This window comes from Eublepharis macularius, chromosome 11, assembly GCF_028583425.1.
Source record: "Eublepharis macularius isolate TG4126 chromosome 11, MPM_Emac_v1.0, whole genome shotgun sequence".
NCBI lineage: Eukaryota > Metazoa > Chordata > Lepidosauria > Squamata > Eublepharidae > Eublepharis > Eublepharis macularius.
In genome coordinates, this window is record NC_072800.1 from 12,469,797 (window position 1) to 12,493,426 (window position 23,630).

General features: G+C 40.8%; 1 protein-coding gene across 1 annotated transcript in view; it reads right to left on the reverse strand.

Moving 5' to 3' along the window:
- The window catches only part of ERP44 (endoplasmic reticulum protein 44), a 61,167-nt gene that overhangs the window by 26,013 nt on the left and 11,524 nt on the right, over window positions 1-23,630 (reverse strand). Inside the window, exons 2-4 of the mRNA XM_054991586.1 lie at window positions 10,462-10,534; window positions 5,743-5,782; window positions 5,353-5,468 (exon numbers count right to left, since the gene is read on the reverse strand). Coding sequence (XP_054847561.1) covers window positions 5,353-5,468; window positions 5,743-5,782; window positions 10,462-10,534 — 229 coding nt within the window. The remainder of the gene's footprint in view (window positions 1-5,352; window positions 5,469-5,742; window positions 5,783-10,461; window positions 10,535-23,630) is intronic.

The following is a 23,630-nucleotide window of genomic DNA, read 5'->3' on the forward strand; positions in this document are numbered from 1 at the left end:
AGAAGTATTTGAAAGCCCCTGTGGTTCAGGGGATCTGCTACTGCTCATCTGAGAGGAAGCTCCCCAAATGACCCTTCCTCTTAGGAACTGCATAAGGTAACAGGATTGGTTTCTTTATGTGTTTATGACATCAGCAGCCTTTACACCAATCCCTATCCTTCCTTGCACAGTTAGCAACCTAAAGAAATGATGGAAATAAGAGTAGGGATTGGTGTAAGGGCTGGTGATGTCATAAAGGAACTGCTTGTCTCCTAAAACAACTACAACTAAACAAAACTGAAGGGAAGATGACACCAGACCAAGGTAAGGATACAGATGAAAGACAAAGAGAAGGAAGAAGCAAGGGGAGAAAGGTTGGGGTGAAGCCAGCTGTAAGGGGAAGCTTGGGATGTTATTTGCCCATCAACTCAGCCAGAGCCCACATCATTTGGTGACTATTTTGCTAGTGGAATAATGGGGACAGATGGCTTACCTACAAGTCAATGGTTGTATTTTAACTTCTTTGCAACATTTATTTACTGTATTTATAGTCAGCCTTTCTCATGGCTATTCAGGGGAGATTACACAGTATAAACTCATACAATCTATATGATGAGACATCTAATGAATCGGTTAGGATTAGGATTATTGATACCTAAAATAGTATAGAATATTAGACAAGTGTTAAACAATGCAGAAAATGGTATTACATAAATAGAAAGCAATACAGTGAAAGCAGTATAAAACTTTGGGTTAAAGCTTCGAGCAGAACGTAAAGGTATGTATGGGCCCCAAATCAAGAGGGGACCTCATGTGTGCTGCTCAAAGAGGATTCTTTCTGATGGAGTGTTATTCCAGGAAAGTTAGATGAAATAAGCCCTTTGCAGGGTGGATAAAAATCTTTTTTTTTTAAATCGGATTTTTTTATTTCAATCAATTTTTAAAAATTTAAATCAGAATTTTAAATAAAATGTTTTTTGAGGAAAAATCTATCTAAAGATAGTTTTCTATTTATAATACATTACAGTCCAAAAGTTATCATCAAATAATAAGGATTCGTTTTTAATTATGTAGCATGAGGCTGTATATTCATGCAATGTTTAAATTTTTTGGTAAATGAATTCCATTAATCCATTCACAATGTCATGCTCTTCCAGAGGTTTCTGTAAGATTATTGGGCAATTTTTCTATCTAGAAGATATTATCACTGATGCTTGGTTTTACAGTTCTCAAAACTGAATTTGCAGAGATCATGTCTCTTCTTCTCAGCAAAAAGGTTATATAAAATAAACATACAGTTGAGAAAAAGACCTTAATCTCATTGTTCCTTTGCAAATCTTTGTACACAGAACCAACTCCTTAAGTGCTGAGTTTCAAAAAATGCAATGAGTAGAAGATAGTTGGGAGTAGAATAGACCTGCACAAGAAGCTGTGAGGAGTCTTTATGTAGAAAACCATGATTTAAATCTAGTCTTACTGACGAGTGATTTAAATCAATTCGATTTAAATTAAATCCACCCTGGTCCTTTGCATGTGCATTCTGTATACCTACAGACAATTCATACTTTTTTCCCAGTGGTCCCCAAGATTTCCCAGTTTTTCCACTGGACAAATTGAAGAAGTTCTCCGGAAAAAAAAAACCCTCATCAATGTTTCCAGGTCTTCACATACCTAAGAGTAGCTGATGTGGTTCTCACTGTAGTTTTGAGGACACAAAAACACTGAGATGTCCATGAGGCATACACAGTTTGACATATGCTTTAAAGGGAAATTGAATCCAACGATGACGGGAAGGGGAGGGTGCAGAAGGTTTTAACACAAAATGGGGCTAACTGAAGTTTGAGAACTGTTGATCTAGTTGTACTCTACCATATGCTACGTCCCCAATGTGGTTCCTGCCGGCAGCATCTTTTTTGGCACCTGTCAAGTCTTTTTAGAAAGTTGGTGGAGCCAGGTGGGCCTTTTTGATGTTTATGCTTTAATGGAGGCTTTATACAAAGTAGTTTACCTGTGCAAATAGTAGTGATATTCTAAAAAATACAGTGAATTTGAGTCTGACTAAGCACAATTGGAACGCACAGCTAAAATGCTTAATGTATCTAACTGGAACGTCTACTGAAGTTATCAGATCTTCCCACACATTCCACAAAATGAAGATAGATGCTGCCAAATGAGGGTTTCTTATCCAGCTCAATACGTATACTTTTCATTTTAAAAGGCATCCTGTGAAACAGAGCTAGCTTCTGCCTAAAATGCTGAAGAACTACTGAGTTTTGCATAACTTCATTCTCTGACATTCTGTGGTTGGCTCCGCCTCCTTGTATCAGAATTCCAAAGTTTCCCACAGGCTGAAAAGGGTTGGGGACCCCTTCAATAGATCGAGGCAGATATCTCCAAGTTTCCATTTAGCTCAGACAAACTTTCTTTTATTAGTAATCATTTGCCACTACTTATGGAAGAGAGAGCATGTAATCACATGGCCTGCAGTTGATAAACGCAATTTAGAGCAACTTAACTAGACACCCTTTGAAGAAACTACCATCTTTAATATTTTTGTTCCCTATTGTATTAAAACTGTACTCCCCTAATATGAGTAAAAACCCAAGTATATGCTTTATCTTCAGCCAACTGCCTCAACTGATATTGGGCCCTATCAATCAACTAAATCTTTGCAATCAACTAAATCTTAGTTTTTTAAAAGCATGATAAAACAGAAAAGCACTAAATAAAATCCTCCAGTTCTTAAACGCATCAGGGTTCCACATATTCTCCAACAAAGCATCTTTATAAAGCCTGCGAGGGCAGGCAAAATGGCATTTTGTCATTAAGCATCAAACACGGTGCAGGACATCAATAATTCTTTTTAATTTGCTGGGCATCAAAGCCCGGCAGAAGCTGCTGGGACCCTCAGTGTGCAGAGCCCCGCATCAAAGCAAAAGCAGCTTTGCCAGGCTGACCACTCTGAATGCAGCTGGGAGGGGTGTGAAAGCGGCTCCTTCTGCTCCCTACAGAGCTTGCAGTTTCACACAGGAGGATGCGATTTGCATTGCAAACTACGTCTCTCCCTAAATTAACACTGCTAAAAGCCAATTATAAATTACACACACACAAACACACACACACAGAGAATAAAGAGCCTCATCACTAAAAGAATATACCATTAGGGAGAAAGGTTAAAGGGGGCCAAAGAATCCTGGGTTCAGAGCCCTTGAGCAAGTGACAGAATGCCACAGGTAACGCAAGCTTGATTTTACCCATTGATTCAACTGCTCTTCCTATTGTCCAGTAAGCTGCCACACGGTTGCATCGACCATACTTAATTTTGAAGAACCTGACATTCCTGAACCACTCCTGACATTTAATCAGAACTGCATCACTTAATTGTTCTCCACAACCCTTAAATGGTAGTCATTCCTGTATTGTAGGGAGGGGCTCTCAGATGCTTCGCTAATGACTTAGGGACCATAGACTTCACTACTATGTTGCCTTACATGCTATTTGTTGTTTTAAATATGTGCTCCTATGAGCTACCTGGGCTTCATGTTGTCTAATGTCAGCACTAGAATTGCTTATGCCCTGTTTCAGCATTTCTTCAACTCTATGTTGGATTCTTGCTAATGTAAACTTGTAAACTTGTGTTTATTTTTCCTATGGCATTGATAATGGAAATGTCCTTGATATTAACTCGACTAATCTCACACTATGTACTCCACCTTGAGTCTCAGTGAGAAAGGCGAACTATAAATGACATAAATAAAATAAATAAAATATGGAAGACATTCATTTATACGGTAGAAACGGAAGTGGTACACTTGGGGGTAGGGGACACTGCTGGGGTGGGACTAACCCAGCCCCTGGTGACTGTGGTGTCTGGGGGAGGCTTCTCCTACTTTCAACTGAATTAAAGATTCCCAGACATGTTCTGCTTACCACAGCACACACAAGTGAACTGAGCTAGCCTCGACATGCACTACCTCTTCTGAGCAGCTCTGTGCTAGGCTTTCTTGGTCATGCCTGAGTGCATCATAACCTAAAGAAATCTAGAGCAACAATGCTTATTTTCAACTATAGGAGTCTTGAAGACTGCTATCAAGAAGGCATTCATAGCCCAAAGTTATCCATTTTCATAGGTACACTCGGATCTGCTGAGCCATTGAGGAAATGGGAAGCGGATGACCCAGAAGACCGGGAGACAGATGAGCAGTCTCTTTAACTTTAGCAGCTGCTGACTTTGGCACAGCTACACTGTTAATACCATAAAAGAGGAGCAAGGAAATTGCCACACAGCCACTTTAGAACTTTCCTCCTAACAGGAAACTGCCAGATCAGATCAGACATGTAAGTTTGGAGGGGTACATTCGTTTTGTAAAGTGAACCGTTAGCCTACTGAGCCTTATCCTTCTCTATTTCTGGCCACATAAGCAAATGTAAGGAAGGTGCACGTTACATTTGCTTCATTATATTGTGAAAGCATTTTAGAAGAGGGGGCTTCCTTATGAAAAATTACCAGTTTGTTACACTAAAGACAATGGCGTGATAGAAGAGCACCTGGGTCTGGAACTACTGCTGCCCTTTTCTAGAACAAATTATCTACAGGACTAAGAAAGCCAGCAACACTTCTTTACGTAACTTCTGTGTATTTCTACAACAGTAAGAAGAACCCATGCTTCAGCAAAGCACACTGGTATCTTCCTGCACTGCGAGTAGCTCTTCTCACTACCTATCTGGGCAAATCATTCGTTTATAAGCATTGAAAGTGATTGAATGATCCATTTGCACCTGGTGCAGAGAGGTAGCAGAGCCACCCAACCCCAAAGAAGCAATACATCATTCAGAGATGCAAAAAGCAGCTTCATCCATGACTGGGTATTTGGGGCTTACAGGAATCTTTGGTTGATTGCATCTGAAACAGAAATAGTTCTCTTGCAGCACACAGTTTGGCAGCTAGTGGTCTATACCAAAGCAATTTTGACACGTGTCCCTGAACAGAGGTCCAGGGTGGGGAGACAGGAGTCCTCTCTTCTACTCCCTCTATTAACTTCAGGTTGTAAAAGTATACAGAGATCAGCTCCCCACTGCATTTGACTCCCTCCATATTTTTCTATGTCCAGGAGGATGACATGCAACTCACTCACAGCCAGCCTCCGCAGACCAACGCACAAACAAAAACAAACATGACAACTGAAGAGATTCCTCCTTTATATCAGTAAAATAATTGTTCTTCCAATATATAAGTAGTGCATTTCACTCTCCTTAGAATGCTACGCTAACACTGCAAAGCTTGCATTTGCTCAAAGTTTGCTTTAGAAACCGGAATATGCTTAATTAACTATTTAAAATTGTAAATTATAGCGGAACTGAAGTATTACTTACAGTGCTGATCACAATCTACTCTGGCAAACACAACCTGTTTCTTATTTGGAAATTCTTCCTTAATGACATTGGAAGCTTCCTCAAAGATCGGGTGCAGCATTTGACTAAAGCGACACCTGTTGGAAGAAGAGACACCTTGTAAGATGAAAGAGATTCAAATAAATGTTGGAATAACGAGGGAGCAAGCTGAAAAACTGCCCATAATCTAGTTTAAGTACAAAAACAATATACCTGGGAGTTGTGCAATATCTGAACAAGATACTGGATTTGCATAAATGTTATTTATTCAAGGTTATTTATTGAATTCTAAGGCAATCTGAATCCTGTTCTGACAGTTCAACAAGGAGTTCTATTTCAGTAACAATGAATGATGAATGTAGAAACACTTACCAATCAGCATAAAAATTCACTAAAGCAACATCTGCATTGTCTAAAAGGGAAAAAAAAGAAAATTTTGTTTAAAAATGGTTACGAGAGCACATAGGCAAGACCGAATCATGCTAGAAGATCAATGGACAAAGAGACAGTATCTTGATGTTACAGCTACTACAATAGTGGGAAAAAACTGGACATTTCTGAATTCACACAATCTTGAGAAATGAACAGGGAGGAATGTTAGCCTATGAATTCAGGCCTTATAACTAGAAAGTCTATCTCGCTATAAAAATTACTTCCCTTTAGCGTGAGAAGGATGCTACCAGTCCTGTTTTTCTGGATTGTGTAGATCTTTGCCAACAAGGCTGTCCAAGCTTCCGCTTGCCCTTAATGACCTGGTTTCTTTCATCTCAAAATGTTGCATCACTTAGTAGTCGTTGGCTTTTCAGGTTCTTTCATTTGCCACCATTTGGCACGCCTGCATTCCCCCCGCCCCACCGTTCCTTGCTGAGAGCCAAGCTACAAGCGACATTGCCCACAGGTCCATCCTGTGGTTGCCATCACCATTTTAGAAGCATTTGTTATTTTGTTTCCATTGCTGAGAGGCCCTGATCCAAAGCACGCATGTGGTAGCCCCAGGAGCTCTTGTTCTCCCACATCATTTCAGGTGCCAAAACAGCAACCAGGAGAAAACAAGCGCCCCTGGGGCTGCTGCAGTATGCACATACTCCGGATTGGGGCCTCCCAGCAATATTTTAGAAACTACAAAACATCTAAAATGGTGATGGTGGGCACAGGATAGCCCTGTGAATGCTGTCACTTGTAGTGTGGCTCTGAGTATGCGCTGCATGACTGAAAGCTTCTTGGTCTACGAAGCCTCTAAAGAAACTCCAACTTACTGTGACCTTCCGATGCAGGTGCTTGGGCAATGCATGGCACACAGCAAACTGTCACCCCACTGAGGCACACTGCTCCATGATCATTTCTCCAACTGGTTCAGGCACAGCACTCCCTCAGGCAGGGCTTTTTTTCAGCTGGAACGCGGTGGAACGGAGTTCCGGCACCTCTTGAAAATGGTCATATGGCTGGTGGCCCCGCCCCCTGATCTCCAGACAGAGGGAGTTTAGATTGCCCTACGCACCGGAGCGGTGCAGAGGGCAATCTAAACTCCCCTCTGTCTGGAGATCAGGGGCCGAGGCCACCAGCCATGTGACCATTTTTGCCTAGGGTGATTTAAACTTTAAAAAACTCCCCCCTTGTTCCAGCTGACCCAACGTGACGTCATTGTGCGGTCCTGAGTTCCACCACTGAGTTCTACCACCTCTTTTCCCAGAAAAAAAGCCCTGCCCTCAGGTATGTGCCTAAGAGTGGGGCTTCTGCCAGCACTCTCTCCTGAATGACTGCGTCCCAGGAGTCATGCAGGAAGCTCAAGCATGCAACAATTGTGGAACTTGCCCCACTCATTTATCCTGATGTATATGGACAGGAACTAGAAGTGAGCCTCTGGAGCTCCACGATGTGTCTTTGTAACCACTCCAGTGGCTGCCCTGTGGGGTGGGAGGTGTCGATTCTAGTCCTGCTTTGCTTTGCCCCCAGCTGGATCAGACAGATTATTAATGCCTTCCCAAGTAAAGGAACTGCAGCTCTGTCTTTGAAAGACGCTATGGAAAGGCCATTAAATACACACACACACGGATATATATGTCTGTGTCTGTAGGGAGGGAGGGAGGGAGCGGGGGGGGGGAGAGTGACTGATTGACAGATCCTAATAATCTTAATTTGCTATTTGGGGGTACAATACTTAAACAGTATGAAATGGTAACTTCTGGTGTTATTAAAATATTTATACCCTGCCTTTCCTTGTGGCTCAAGATTCCTTTCAAGTAATAATTTACACGTCACAAATTAAACCAGGGGTGTCAAACTCATTTGTTACAAGGGCTGGATCTGATATAAATGTCATTTTGTCAGGCTGGGCCATGTCTATCATAAAATGTAATGCCAGGTACTGGAATTATAAACCTTATAAAGGACACAGGCAAACCCAATTAATGATAATATTTTTTACTCGAAATGTAAACATGCTTAAAATATTAACACTCTTTCAGTATTTCCTTTATTTAGCACTTTGATTACTGACACCTCTTGCTCTTAACTGTTGCATCAAAATCTGGAGTTAAAACTATTACATATTTCCATCCCATACAGGTTCACCTATAAATGCTACCCCCCTGCAACATTTTCAGATATGCCAATTTGTTTAAATTCTCACATATATATTACTGAACAGTTTCGTACCAGCCACCAATAGAGTGGAAAATCCCTATGGTCATCTACGTCTCCGTTGCTTCAACAGCCTGCTTGAATCCCTGATTAGAGAAAACTAGCAGCAGTTCTCATCTTAAGCAACTTGTATCTTGCCCCACAGTGAAAATGAACAGTCCTAAGCAAACTTATTTTCATCTAAACATGCACAGTACCAGGTTATCACTTCCCACTTCACTCAATGAGCCTTACTCCCCAGTGAGCACACTGTGAATTGCAACTTTCTCGGGAGGGAAGTCCAAGGGGTGTGCACCCCAAAAAGATTTGGGTTTCCTGCTTCAGGTTTACCAGGAAAATTGGGGGGGGGGGGTTCCTAGATGGCTAGGGGTGGCATTTTTTGCAAGCAAAATTCACCAATCCTGCCGGGGAACCTCTCCTAAAGCTCCTCTCATGACCACCCAAGTTTCAGAAACATTGGACTTTCGGGGGCCATGTTATCATCCCCCAACGAAGGTGTCTCTATCCACTGCCAAGCCCCATTGTTCTCTAAGAGGACCAACCTTCACATCAGAGAATCACTCTAAGAAAAATTTAATTTAAAATACACAAAACCATACGAAGCAGGGACACTCTTGCAACTAGAAGTACACTGAAGGCCTCCCCCATATAACCAAACTTATGCAAGGGGACAAACTTCACACCAGAAAATCACACTAAGAAAAATTCCCCCTCCCCCCCGAAGAGAAAAAAACTCACTCTCAAACCAGCCTCCTCCAGGTGCAGTCATCAGGTCCAGTCACGTCCAGGTCCGTTTTGCTTGTAAAATGTCACCCCCAGCCCCCTAGAAAGCCCCATAGTTTTCCCCATAGGGAACAATGGAGACTAGTTTGAGAGTGATTTTTTTCTCTTTGGGGAGAGGGGGAACTTTTCTTAGTGCGATAAAAGAGCTGTGGCTTTTCTTGCTGTTTAGTGTGATTTTCTTGCTACTTCGGGATTCAGGTTTTTCTGAATCTTTTTCCTGCTTCGGTAAACCTGAAGCGGGGAAACCGAATCTTCTTGGGGTGCACACTCCTAGTCATGGCTCCATGACAGAGCATCTGCTCCACATGCAGAAGGCTTCTGCTTCAGTCTCTGGCATCTTCAATTAAAAATGCCAGGCAACGGATGATGCGAAGAACCTCTGCCTGGAACCCTGGAGAGCCATTGCCAGTCAGAGTACTGCCCTTGATAGGCCAAAGGCATGACTAAGTGAAAAGCAACTTCATTTATGTAATATCCTAAGAGGTTACCCCATTGCACTACTACGTGCCGTCTTATGCTATCTTATGCTTGCTTCTTCTACATATCCTTTGCAGCTCTGATTTATTGGTTTTATTCTGTTCTATGCCTCTTGATTTTTATGCACTCTTTTACTCTCTTACATCTATTGCTTTATCTGATGTTATTGGAATACCCCATATAGAGAAGGAGCTAAGTAAAAATTAAAAAACCAAAACCTAACAGGTGTTCAAATCATCCAGAAGCATCCTGCGGCAAGAGTCCACCTTAACAGAAATAAAACTGGCTGGTACCTATTGCTCCCAAGCTGCAACGTCCTCAAGTCAGAAGTGTGGTAGTTCCCCTCTTTGCTGTCTATCCAGCAAAGCCTTAAAGTTTCTCTCTTCTAGCAGGCCATTGATGCTTAAATTGTTAGGTGTTGACTCGTTGACTTCTAAACTGGTTTCATATTCCTATGAATATGCATTTGATGTGGAAACACTCTCTTATTTCATGCTGCTTTGACTGAGGTATTTTAGTCTTGCTGATCTGAGCTGCCTTGGATACATTTTTGTAGCAAGACAGGATATGCATTTTGTAAATAATTCAATAAATAAACTAAGGACCCCTCATTGTCTTCAGCAGCACAGATTTCCAAAAACAAAAGCAACGAACGCTTCAGCCACTTTTTCCTGAATCAGAGAGGCAGCATTCGGCACTGTAGCATTACCTCTAGTATGCTGCGAATACGCAAGTGTTTAAATTTCAACTTCATGTCCAAGACTTGAATAACTATATCCAAACTCCTATTGTAATTGTCATAGGACTGCACATGAATATTAAAAGTAATTTAATTAGGCCTGTCAAACTACTAAAAAGCCTCTGAATGCTGACTCCAGAAACATCTTGAAAATAAACATTAAATTGCTTGTAGAAACTAAGCATATATGCTATCAACAAAATATGAGCAAGCTTTGGGTCCAGTTGCACCTTAAAGACCAACTAGATTCCCAGAGTGGGAGCTTTCAAGAGAGCCAAAGCTCCCATATTCAAACGCTCTTGAAAGCTCGTACCCTGGAAAGCCTGTTGTCTTCGCCCAGGTGCTAATGGACTCAAATTCTGTACTGCAGACCAACGCACCTACCCTCTTCTACTGCAGACCAACACAGGTAGCCACCTGAAACAACAAAATATGGACATTCGCATACTTACTTAAAGTATCATCTATATTTCCACTGTCAAGGCTTGTGATTTCGCTTCTTGTTGGATTTAAAAGCCAGGATACCTGCAAAAGTAGAGATTTTTAAAAACCTGTTCCATACACTCCAGAGAATTTAAACATAACCTCATGCACATTATCTTCTTGCCACATTTCAGCATGACCAAAACACACAGACATCCAGTGGCACCTTCCAGACTAACAAGATTTCATTTCAGCGTAATCTTTCGCAGACTAGGTAGGCTGATATAAAAACCTGTCAGCTTTGAAGGTGCCACTGAACTCCTGTTTATTTTTGCTGCCACAGAGAAACATGGCCAGTCCTCTGGAATTGTTAACATGGCCCAGATAGACACAGAGCTCAATTCAAGCGCTTTGATTAGGCTCTATAAAACAAACGGGATCTAATCACCAAGATTGGGGGGGGGGCATGCAGGGACACCCACCACAAGCATTTTTTTGCCTTGTTATTTTACAGTCCACTGATCAATTCCAATGCTTTATATATAATGTAGAATTTCGTCTGGGAGCATAAATCATCAGTTCTTCCACAATATTTTTTTCTGCAAGAAATCAACAGCATATCCTTGCTAATCGTTTCCTTTAACTCCTTTTCCAGAGATGAATTTCAACATTTTCTACAAGGAAATTAATTTTTGCCCCACTTCATCCAAGTTGAAGGCCACATTGCTCATGATATTTTTCCTGGAATGATTTAATCCCCGTGCATGAAAGATAAATGGAGTGGGTATTTACTGTGCTGCATTCACACCAGGTTAAAAGCTGGTAGCCTCCAAACCCTTCCCCCTGTGACAAAACATTAGAACTGCTTTCATCCATGGTTATGCATAGATGTATACACTGTTTCTGCATAGGAAAAGAGCCATTCCAAATATTCTGTGGCTGTTCTGTTATTAATAACAACCCCATAAGGCAGGGGTGGGCAAATTGCGGCCCGTGGGCCACATGCGGCCCGCTACAGAGTTTTTTGTGGCCCGCCAAGACAGTCAGACAAATCCGCCTTGAACCGAGCTATAGATGATATGAAATTAGCACAATAAATAAATTGAATAAAACTACCACTATTTTATTTAATTTATATTTATTGATTTTTATGATACAATTTATACCTTTTCTGAAATGCAAAGTTAACTAATGAATGCAATCATTTTAAAAGGTGCGGCCCTCCGCTAACCTCCGCTCCCACAAAGTGGCCCCCGAGCCAAAACAATTGCCCACCCCTGCCATAAGGGAACCTTTCCATTTCCCTCTTAGTGGAGGAAAGAAGATGCCACTACGAAGGCAGTCTGCAGACTGAGGGATGCAGCAGAGAATAAGGACCTTTTCAGGGAAGGGACAGCTCAAGATGAGATTAGCTGGAAGATAAGACCACCCATTCTAGGGAGAACAGGAAAAAGGAAAAGATTACTTGGGGTTTACATGATGTACACATTAGGGCTTGAAGGAGAAGTGAATGAAAGCATTGGAATACTTCCCCATTAATGGTGGTGGAAAGCGCTGGGTTTCTAAGAATGTATTGCATTTCCGTCCCACCATTCTCCAAGGTGCTCATGGCTGCATATACACCCCCGCCCTCTTTATCCTCAAACAACTCAGTGAGGTGGGTTACGTTGAGATAGCATGTGACTGGCTCCAAGTTATCTATTGAACTTCAAAACAGTATGAGGATTCGTATTGAATCCAGGTGGTCTTCCTAGTCATAGTTCAACCATGATATCACACCAGAAGTGTGGTAACTGAACCTTAACAGCACTGGCCACAAGCCCTGTCCCCTAAAATCAGTGGCATGACTCAAGCACTGTAGCCCACCTTACACTCTATGCTAGGGAATGGCATTTTCCTTGGAAATAACCTCAGACTATGACTAACTTACAGATCTTGCAACTGATAACAATTCTATTTTTTCAGTGTGATCCTAAGCAGAGTTATACCATTCTAAGCCCATTGAAATCAATGGGCTTAGAATGGTATAACTCTGCTTAGGACTGCACTATTTATTTAGAAAGTATTTATGCTGCCTGTCCAGGAAACTGCCTGAGGTGGCTTACAAAACAAAAACAACATTTTTAAATGGACAAACTAACAAGAAACTTGAAAGATCAAGAACCAAAAATATTTTTGGAAGATTGGAAAAAGCTGAAAAAATATATGGAAAAGAAATGGGATGTTAAGGGACAATTATGGTCTTTTGAAGGGTTTTAATGATACTAAGTAAGATAAGATATAGTTAAGATCTTTACTAATAATAAGATAAGAACAACTATAATATAGAAATAATGTGATATTAATAGCGGGGGGTTCAAGTGCTGTTGGAAGTCAACATCGAAAAGGGGGAGGGGAGGGGGTGGGGAAATATACTTGTGGGAATTGAAATGGATTGTATTTGTGTTTTAATCTGACTATATATTGACCCATCCAATAAAAATTTATTAATTAAAAAAACAAAACAAAAACAACATTTTAGAAGATACTAAAACCCAGCATTTAAAACCCAGTTCAGCATAAAAACACAGACCATAAAACAGAATGCCGTATCTTAAAATACCAGTTTCCAGACTCATCCCGTTAATTATAGGTCTGGGTGAACAGAAACCATCTGTATGGCACCTAAAAGAAAGTAACCTAGGTGTCAGGTGAGTCTCAAGAAGACAGAAATTCCATAAGCGAGTCGCCACTACTGAAAAAGCCATCGGCCTCACCTCATAAGGCAGGGGCAGAGAGCAGCGCTTGTGAGGCAGATCTTACCTGTCTGAATGGACATTATGGGACAAGGTGGTTCTTCACGTACCCTGGTCCCAAGCCAAACCTTGTTTACACTTAAGCAGCAATCATGCCCGATGCAGCCAAGTGGTTAAGCACATTGCCTGCCCATTAGTAAAGTGGGCATCTAGTGTGCAGACATGCTGAGAACCCAAGCTTGGAGGAGGGAGAAAGAGGCTCCGTTCCCCCCCCCCCTCCAAAGTCAATCCTTGGGTTTTAAGAGATCGTGCATCTCCCTCAACTTCCACTGCTTAAGCAGAGACATCATCAGCCTGAGAACATATCCTGAAAGGTTTAATGGATAAGCAACAAATGTATAGCACAGGTATAACAAGTGTATAGTACAGGTATAAGCAGGGCTTTTTTTCTGGGAAAAGAGGTGGTGGAACTCAGTGGGTTGCCAGCACAGCGGGCAACTCCTGGCAGGAGGTGGTGCCCCTGGTACCACATGCGCGTGAGCAAAGTGCGCACATGCTCCCAGGAACGCACAATAATGTCACTTTGGGTCAGCTGGAACAAGGGGGAAGTTTTTTAAAAAGTTTAAATTGCCCTCGGTGAAAATGGTCACATGGCCGGTGGCCCCGCCCCCTGATCTCCAGACAGAGGGGAGTTGAGATTGCCCTCCGCACCGCTCCGGCGCGGAGGGCAATCTAAACTCCCCTCTGTCTGGAGATCAGGGGGCGGGGCCACCGGCCATGTGACCATTTTCAAGAGGTGCCGGAACTCTGTTCCACCGTATTCCAGTTGAAAAAAAGCCCTGGGTATAAGGAAAGGGAACATTGGAAACTATAGAAGTGGTAGATTGAACCACAGCCTAAAGTTACTCGAGAAGAGAAGTCTAAGATTTCTAGAAATTTTGAAGCCATGGGGGAAAAAATTGGGAACAACTGAACTATATGCAAAACGTGCTGTCCTATCAATTACTATACATTACTTAGCATATAAAATTGCAATATGTTACATATTTACAGAATTTAGAAGCTATAAATGCTTTAGTTTTTTCAAATATACCCAGTAGCTGTGAGAGAACTGTAAGCTGATGTGCCCTATGCTACCATAGCACATGTATTGTAATTTTTGCTACCTGAAAAGTAGAAAAAATAGAAGTTAAACAGAAAACATAAGCTTTCTGGTAAATAACAAAATATATGACTTGGTCAGAAAGAGAGTCACATACTTGCAAATAAAACGAATAGCATACTTTGTAACATTAAAACATTGAACTATTCAGTGGTGCTTATCAGCATACACATTATAGCATTTTAATTATGTACAAAATTGGTCACATTTAAAAATAAAACTATTGGCACCTCAAGTGTCTAATCAGAATCAGTTTCTGGGCCTTCCTTTTTATCCTGCTCTTTGGAAAATTTGAGGTGAACAGAAATTAAAATGAACTTCTCTCCTTTTTCATACCTTCTAGGTACAGAAAGGCATCTTGGATTTAACAGTATGCCCATCTTGTCTTTAAAAGTATTTCAGTCGTTATAAAAGACAAAATATTCCATGTGTTTTTTTCAGTAAGGGAAAAAAATGAGAAAAAAACCCCACCTTTCCACCCTAATTTTTTTGGCTTTTCCCCAAGCCTTCACATCTTTATGCCTCCACTACACCCTTAGACCATCTTTTCCAGGACTAGACTACTTCTAACATTTAGAAGGTTCTTCCTAGACTATCAGCAAATCTCTTCTATAAAGCAAAAGTCAATCCCTTTGATCTTCCTTCCTCTGGTTTACTTTTAATTCATAAATAGATAAATAAAAATGAATGAATGAAATCCAGAAGAAATAAAGCTTGACCAATGCTGACTGGGGAAAAAAGACGTCTTACTAGCTGTAATGATTTGTGGTTTGTATTTAAAACTTTTAAAACTTTGCCTTTGGACCTCTAATCCAGCTCCACCTTCCTTTACCTCAAACTTATATAGGGCTGCCAGCCCCCCCCCTCTGGGGGGAAATCCCCTGCTCCAAGCCTCTACCCCTCCCACTGCTTACCTGGCTGGAGGGGGGGGGGAGCATGGACAACAGGCTTGGGAGGCAAGCACGCAGCAGCTGCACTCCCCAGCAGGTGCGACAACTTCATTTCCTCAAGTGATGTCATTGCGCCGAGCGGCGGGCATGCTCCTGTGCTTTGCAAGGGGCCAACAGGTTGAATTGGCTCCCCCGCAAAGCGAAGGAGCAAGCCCACTGCTGGTGGAATGACGTAAGTTCCTGGAAGTGATGTCTTTGCTCCAGGAGGGCAAGCACTTTGTGCACAGGATTTACCCCAAAGGTGCCAGGTCCCCCCTCCTGTTGGGTGGGTATAGGGACCTGGCAAGCCGAAACTTGTACCTCAGGAGGACTGTGGTCACAACCAACACTCTTTTTATTTCCACTCATATAGAGGTTCAGGTGTTCTCTACTCTGACCTTGGGAACACCTTTCCTTTTCTGTCTGTGTGACCTATATCCCTCAAAAGGTTTCGCTACCATCAAAGGCTTTTCGCCTTGGACCTCCTCAGTTTAACTGGCAATATAGGAAAGCTTATTATAGATGGTGGTTTGACAGAACCATCAGCACGTGAGGGGGTTGTGATGTAAAAAAGGATGTTTTTCTTAAACAAAAGTAGATTTTATTTATAAAAAACATAAGTGTGATGGTTGCAGAGTTTTGATAAGTGTATTGGTTTCAGAATTGTTCTTACATTTGTTGATTTCAAAAATAATCATTTTCTTAAAGGTATATTTACAGAGTCACACAGCAATTTTCCACACAGATTTTTACTAACAGAATATTCCTCTCTTCCACACATATACAGATTCCCTCAGGCTTTTCCACACAGCTTGTTGACCTAGATAGAATAACTTCTCTCTCATCTGGGCTCACACACAGTTTGCCTGACTTAGACAGATTTTCTCAGAACTCCATACAGATTTACTGAACATGACAGAATGAATGCTTTTTCCTCAGCACTCTGACTAAAACTCACAGTTCACTCTGCCACCTAGGGCACAACTACCAGTCAACCACAGCAGACTCCATTAACCCATCCAGCTCCACTCCCTTCTTTCCTTGGAGGCCTACATTTAGACTCACAAAAACCATTTTTAAAACCCCGTATTAGCAAGCAGAAATAAAATGCACAGACTTAATTTCTTGTAAAATATTACACTAGCAATTCTATTAGTTTATCCCCTACCTTGTTTTTGCTTTCTTTGCAACAGCACTATATGACGACACATTCAATTTGTCATCAGTTATGACCAGAGAACCCTTTTGTCAATATTACTGATTCCTTAAAATCCAAATGCAAGAACCTACTCTTAACCTCATCCCATGTCTGTATATTTTGCCCATTCTGAGTTTACAACCTTGCAAAGTATATTTAATTCATCCAAATGCAGTATATTTCCACTGGAAGGGAAGGAAGGCAAGTAATTCTTCACATTGGATTGGTAACAGACATTTAAACTGCACTAACAAACCCTTTGGAGACAAGTCATACTTGTTCAGAATTCCAAATCATAAAAAGAGAAAAAGTCTGCCCTTAAAATGGGGAGCAGAAAATGCAGGAGCCCCTAAAGTTTAAGGGCATCAGGCTACCAAGTATTATAGCTGCTGCAGGAATCTTTGTCCCTGCTTTTAGTCTCCCAAGCATCTGGGCCAGATTTTGCTCTTCTTAAATGTTCTTTTTCTGATTGTAGAGCACTAATATTCTCAGTGGCTCTCACTGAATCCTATGGGCAGAAACAAAGCTGATTGCAACAGCATACACAGTTGATGGTGGGGAAAAAATGTTCTCTTTCTTCAAAACACAGTTATCATTACAATTTCACTGCATACTAGATTTGAAGTTTAGTTACTTCAATGCATTTATTTAGAATACTTATAAACATTTTTCCTGACCAGATTAGAAACTATGGTAGACAGCATTACGATAAAACCATATAAATACAACATATAATTAAGCATAAAATATATTTATAAATGACAATTAAAAGTATCACTTTAGGAACATCTTATGCATTAATTTCCAGAGGCCCAGACGACTGCTCCAAATGCTTTGCACAATAGTTCTATTTTACTGTCTTGCTGGAAAGCCAAGAGGGTAGGAGCCCCACTAAACATTTCCAGGACTATGTTCTATAAACAGAGAGAGTACTGGTTACAGAACACACCTGCCACATGGGTACGTATGGAAAGCGGCAGTCCTTCAGGTATGTGGCCTCAGGTCATGAAGGGCTTTAAAGGTGAGCATCAGCCCTTTAAATTGAACCTTGCTCACAGAACTCAGTGATGACCACTGACAACCCAACTGGTTTATCTGCATAGGCCAGCTCCGGATTCTATTTCCTGGTAACAATAAGAGAGACGGTTGCAAGACTCGGGAACTGGGAGTTATATTTGATTCCAAAATGACACCAGCAGTTCTGCAGTATGTTTATGACAGACTGCAGTTCATGGAAACCATGATCACATTAGGAATTTAATAGCTGAGGTTAAATGTGTGACAAATTAACTTGGTAGCACAAAGACTGGGTAGACAAGGCAATTCTACTAGCGTAGAAATCGAATATTCTGTAAGCTTCTACATACACTAAATAGTTATACAACAGCACCTGTAAAAGCTCAACAGCGTATCTCTCAGCTTCTTGCAGATACCCAATTTTTAATTAGAAATTCTAGTTGCTCCTTAAAGCGACTATGATAGTATATACCACCAACTACGATAGTACGTAATGAAGGCCAAGTCTGTTGGCCTTCATTAAGCAAACCAGAAGGCAGAGCCATCAAACTGCTAAATATACTTCAGTAACTTTCATTAGCATATTGTAATCATAACTCTGTTTCTTGTGGTTAATCTTGACTAAAAAGGATTACCATGGTATTCAGCATTGTCTTCTCCCACATTAGCGTCTTTCTACCAGAAATGGATAATCCTGTTTAAACAACATAGCCTTCTAGCTTGTAAACTAAATCCACTGGAGCTGTGCTAACACAATCCAGGGACAATGTAAGTGTTACAATCCTTATTTTAGCACAATCGAAAGTACGGTTGAGGTCCAAGAGGCAGCACACACCATCTTATTCTGCATCCTAGTCTAAATATAGACAGTGCCTCCAGGAACGTCCAGTGCTGGAGTGCAGATTCTGTGTATGTTTGGGTAGTTGGAATCCATACGGGGGTTACAATGGTTAAATCAAGATGTTATAGCAGTACACAGATGTAAACTCTTTGAGCTGCCAACGGTCAGGAAACAGAGTCCAACAAATTAGGAACAAAACAGACTTCTTCACCATGCCAGTACCTTGAATCCTTAGGTAAGTTCAATTTTCTTTATCAAGACACCATAAAAGGAGCTGGACGAAACTTAAAATGAAACTTAAAAGCTTCACTGACTCTATTAATGAAGCTTGCAAGATACACGAACGCTACTGCATTAGTATGTTGCGCCACAGGACTAGAAAATCAGTTGACTTGTGGAAAGAAGGTTACTTTGACAATTCCACTCTAGCAAGACACTTCTTAATAGTGACACGTTTCTTATCAGAGGTGACTTAGGTTAAGATTTATGAATCAACTGAGATCATACCACAGTGACCAGACTGAATCCTTAAACTGCAATGTTGTAATGCTTCAAACTGAGAAGTATGATAAGATCATTCTTCCTGTGGCAGCCATGCTTGGTTCTGAACAGAACTAAAATCGTACTTGACCTCTACAGGGCTGGTTATTATCCTGCATACAAATATTCTTTCAATGGAACGGCAAATTAAAGCCTCGTTTTTGAACAGACCTTATTTGATCTGGTTTCCTGCAAAAAGCCACATCCTAACAGTTCTTTAGAGGGATGAAATTTGCATGGGGTACAAACCACAGCATATTTTGAGCAGGTGATCCCTCTGTAGAGCACAACACCTTATTCCGGCTTAGTTCATATCAGTCAACATGAAGCATATGGCTAATAGAATTAGCCTTTCAGTATACCTCTACAGTGGTTGTCTTTGTTGAGCAAAAATGCTCCTTTGCGTCATTGTCAAAAGACAACGCTTCCCACTGCTGAAGAATGTACATATTCTTCAACGAACACAGATCCTTTTATGCTACTGCTTTTGGGCAGATCGGTTTTTTAAAACCCTTTATTATTAGAATTTCAAACAAAAGAGATTATCTTATTCTAAAACGGAAGAGAAACGGGATGCCTTAGCAGTATTTCTAAAAGACAAAAACATGGTTTGAGCCACTCTGCCAGCTACAAGCTTTGCTGTTTTCTGGCTGCATAGTGTTGGTGCATGCAAGGCCAAGGAAAATGAAATGGAGGACTTAAAAGGGCACTCCTTGTATCTATATTAATAGCAACAGGATGGAGTTAAAGTAGGGTTTCCTATGATGTAAAATTTCTGGAAATTTTGAAGCCATGGAGAAAATAGAGCCCCCCAAGCAGATAAAAATGGAATTTTTGTGTGTGGATGTCGGTGAAATATATGCAGTACTCCCTAACACCCCTTAAATTGTTCTACAGTGACATAAAACACATAATTTATAATTTTGTTAGCATATAGAACTCTGTTTGGTATATTTATGGCATTTAAAAATATAGATGTTTCTTCAAGCAAAACTTCAGATTTACCCAGTACTTGGGAGAGCTGCACACTGTTGCACCCTATGCTATTTTAGAAACATAGAAACATAGAGCTGGAAGGTATCCCAAGGTAATCTAGTCCAGCCTCCTGCACAATACAGAAAATTCACAGCTCTGCCCCCCTCACCTCCCTCAGTAACCCCTACTCTATGCCCAGAGCACATAGCACATATATCTTAATTTTTGCAATCTGAGAGGCAAGAAAAAGTAAAAGAAAGAGTCTCAGGCAGCCAACAATACGGCTACCAGCGTACCTGGATATTAAGTTGATCCTTGTAACACTGAACTCTTTAAGAAGGTATTATTAACAAACACGTTATAGCATATTAATTGTTGCCACAATTATTCACACTTAAACAATAAATGTATCTTTGAAAATACATATAGCATAGGAATTAACATGACTGATTGTAGATTTTTGACATCAAAAGGCATTCATGTGACATTTTGAGAGAGTAACAGTCCTTAAAAGTATTTCACTCATTCCAAGGGAAAAATATTTTATAGGAGTATTTTAGTGCTTCCCAAAGTTTTCCAATCAGTCCTCCCATATTCCAGGTTTTTTCACATTTCTATCACAACTGCTACAGGTGTAATACTTTTGCTACTGTCATATTAAAAAGTAACACAGAAGCACAGCAGACGTTATAAGGTATTAATGACAACTGCAACGTTACCATTTAGATTTGCAGTTTAGACAAGACAACCACTAATAATCACACGTGACATGTATATAATGCATAAGCTATTCTATTTCAACATGTCATGTTCTCGAGCAAGTTTGTAACAAATTTTATCTATATACCATTAGATGACTTTTTTTGCTCTCAGAATTAAATGAACCAATTCCAACTTAAAATCTTGAATGCCAGACAGCAACAGTAACATGTGTAACTCTGGCTGCTGTTTAAAATAAAAATGTTGCTAACATGAATGCTTTATTTAGGAAAGAATGCCATCAGATTGCAATTGCACTATTTTAAATTAAATCAGCTTCAAATGTCAATCAAAGGTAATCCCTAAGGCGCCCACATACTTGCTGAGCTGCCTTCACTAATTAATGGATCATTAGTAAGAAAGAACCCCTGACTGCTTGCCCTGTGTACCACATACCATCATAATTACCTTTGTAAAACAAACCACTTCTCTTTCACTCATTTAGCACAAAGTCCCTCATGAATTAACTGAAAATCTTTATGCAGAAAAACACTTTTCAGATATTAGTTAGCAGATGGAAACGGGAGAACTTTTTAACCCATTATTCTCAGAGTAATTTTAGAATTATTCTACCCAGAAGAACAGCTTATATACCACTAGGTTCTGGACATTCTAATTTATTTATTTATTTGATTTATACCCCGCCCTCCCCACAGATGGGCTCAGGGCGGCTTGTTATGATATAACTCAGTGGGTTGGATCCAGCAGTGATTTTCACTGACAAAAATTACCTCCTCTGTCCCACTGCAGCCTCAAATGCTGCTCCTGGCCGATAGGAGGAACACCGCCCCCGCCCCCCCCCCCCCGGGAAGAGGATAATGGGCAAATCAGAGATCTGCAGTGGAAGGAAGGAATCAGAGAAACTCTCTCACACATACACAGCCAGCAAAAAACTACCATTAGATTCAGCCCAGTATATTCATGCTAAAAAATAACTAGACTAAACTTAAACAATTGAAGAAAGTACAGCAAAGGCAAAATGCAGCTTCTCCCTTATGGTACATTTTGTGACAATTCTCACAGAACTGTATCAAATTGAAGATATATTACAAATAACTAAGCCAGTATTCCTAACTCTAGATTTGGAACAACTTTCTCTGCATTCAGCATTGCAGAAAACAGTAGCTGGACACAGTATATATGCTACTAAGTTTAAAGCAGTGTTAAGCATGGATCCCACCTTGTGCAGGGTCCAGAGAATGATCAAAATGATCTACTCTCAGAGATGTATGGATCCACTGAGATTCCTAAGCGCTTTTGGAGAATTTCATAACTATGTCAATGTTATATTAGGGATTTGGAATGAGAAGCTCCTGGTTAGGATTTATTTATTTTATTTATTTATTTTATCATATTTATATTCCGCCCTCCCCGCAAGCAGGCTCAGGGCGGATAACAGCATTAAAAACATTTAAAACATTTCATTAAACATTATCATAAAACATGAAAAGCATTATATAAAGATATTAAAAATAGCAGCACTCTTTTTTTTTTTTAGTGGCGATTACAGAAAGTGCAGCAGTGCAATTGAAACATGGCAGCAGCTTCAGAACAGTGGTGGGCAGCTCTCAGAGGGAGGGGAGTAGATGTTATATCCTCCAGCCAGTGGAGGCCCAGCCTCAGCCATAAGCCTGGCGGAACAACTCTGTCTTACAGGCCCGGCGGATTGAGAAGGCTAAACCCAGATATCCCCTCTCACCCTCAGTTTATCTCAGACATGGCAATCAGAAGAGGGCTGTGAAGTATCTAGAACTTAAATGGTGGAGAACTTGGCCTGAAGAAGCTACAGAGTTCATTAGCAGCCTATGAGAGGGAAGTAATAGCGGTAAAGAAATATTTCCTTTATTAGGGATAGCTAACTTAAGCCCAGCACAATTATTTAGGGTGTTTTGGAATGTACTGACTCGATTAGTAGCAACTTAATAGCCTATAGAGCCTGGGAGCCAAGCAGGGTCAGACACGGTTAGTACTTGGATGAGAGACCACCAAGGAAGGCAAAGGCAATCTGTGGGGAGGGAGGGGTATAAATCAAATAAAATAAAGGACTGAGGAAGGCAATGGCAAACCACCTCTGCTCATCTCTTGCCTTGAAAACTCCACTGCTCTGGGGTTGCCATGAGTTGGTTGCAACTTGATGACATGCAAGTACTATTAAAGAGCTGATTCCTAACATTTTTGTGATTCCTATCAGCTGCAACACTTACAGACAACCTTATACTGATGAGATCTCTCAGATTTGCTCCAACAGGCACCAGTAGCAGATCAGGTAGTATGGGTATCTGGCACACTGTCTTTTCTTTTTATGAAAGGTCAACTTGGTTACCATGATGAATGTTTGCACAGTTCTCGTTTTTTAAAAGGCCACTCACCTATAGTCCCAACCCCCACTCATCTTGGGTGTTAAGATAAGGAGGAGGAGAGGGAGACATCGACGCTTACTATTAACAGTCCATTCATACAATGGATATTTCCTAGGTCCTTAAAGAAGATAGTTATTCAGTTGTACCTAAGGAAACATTCTTTGGATAAAAAAATCAAACATGGTTAATCATAATCCTGTTTCAAACGTGCCCTTTTGGGGCAAAGCGATATAGAGACCAGCGGCAGAGCAACTCCAGAGGTTTCTGGATTAGACATGTGTTCATCTTGACCCTTTTCAGGCCTGGCTAGAGGACTGAGACAGCACCGATTGCCATAATGGATTGTCTCCATTTACTCGTGTGGTTAAATGCTGTGAGTCCTTGCTCTTGTTACTGGATCTAACAGAAGCCTCTGACACAGCTGATCACACAACTTTATTAAAACATCTAGAAGCTAAGACTGGAATTTGAAGTGTAGCTTTATCATTTCTTACTAACCATGTTAAGAGGGTCACTTTTGGAAATCTAGAATAATCAGCATGGGATCTATCTTGTGGAGATACAGAATGCGCTGTTATCTCCGATTACTGTTTAATCTCTAAACGAACCCCTTAGAATAGTCTTTGGGTGGCTTTGGGGTTACGTGTCATTAATATGCTGATGACACTCAGTTTTCTATTTC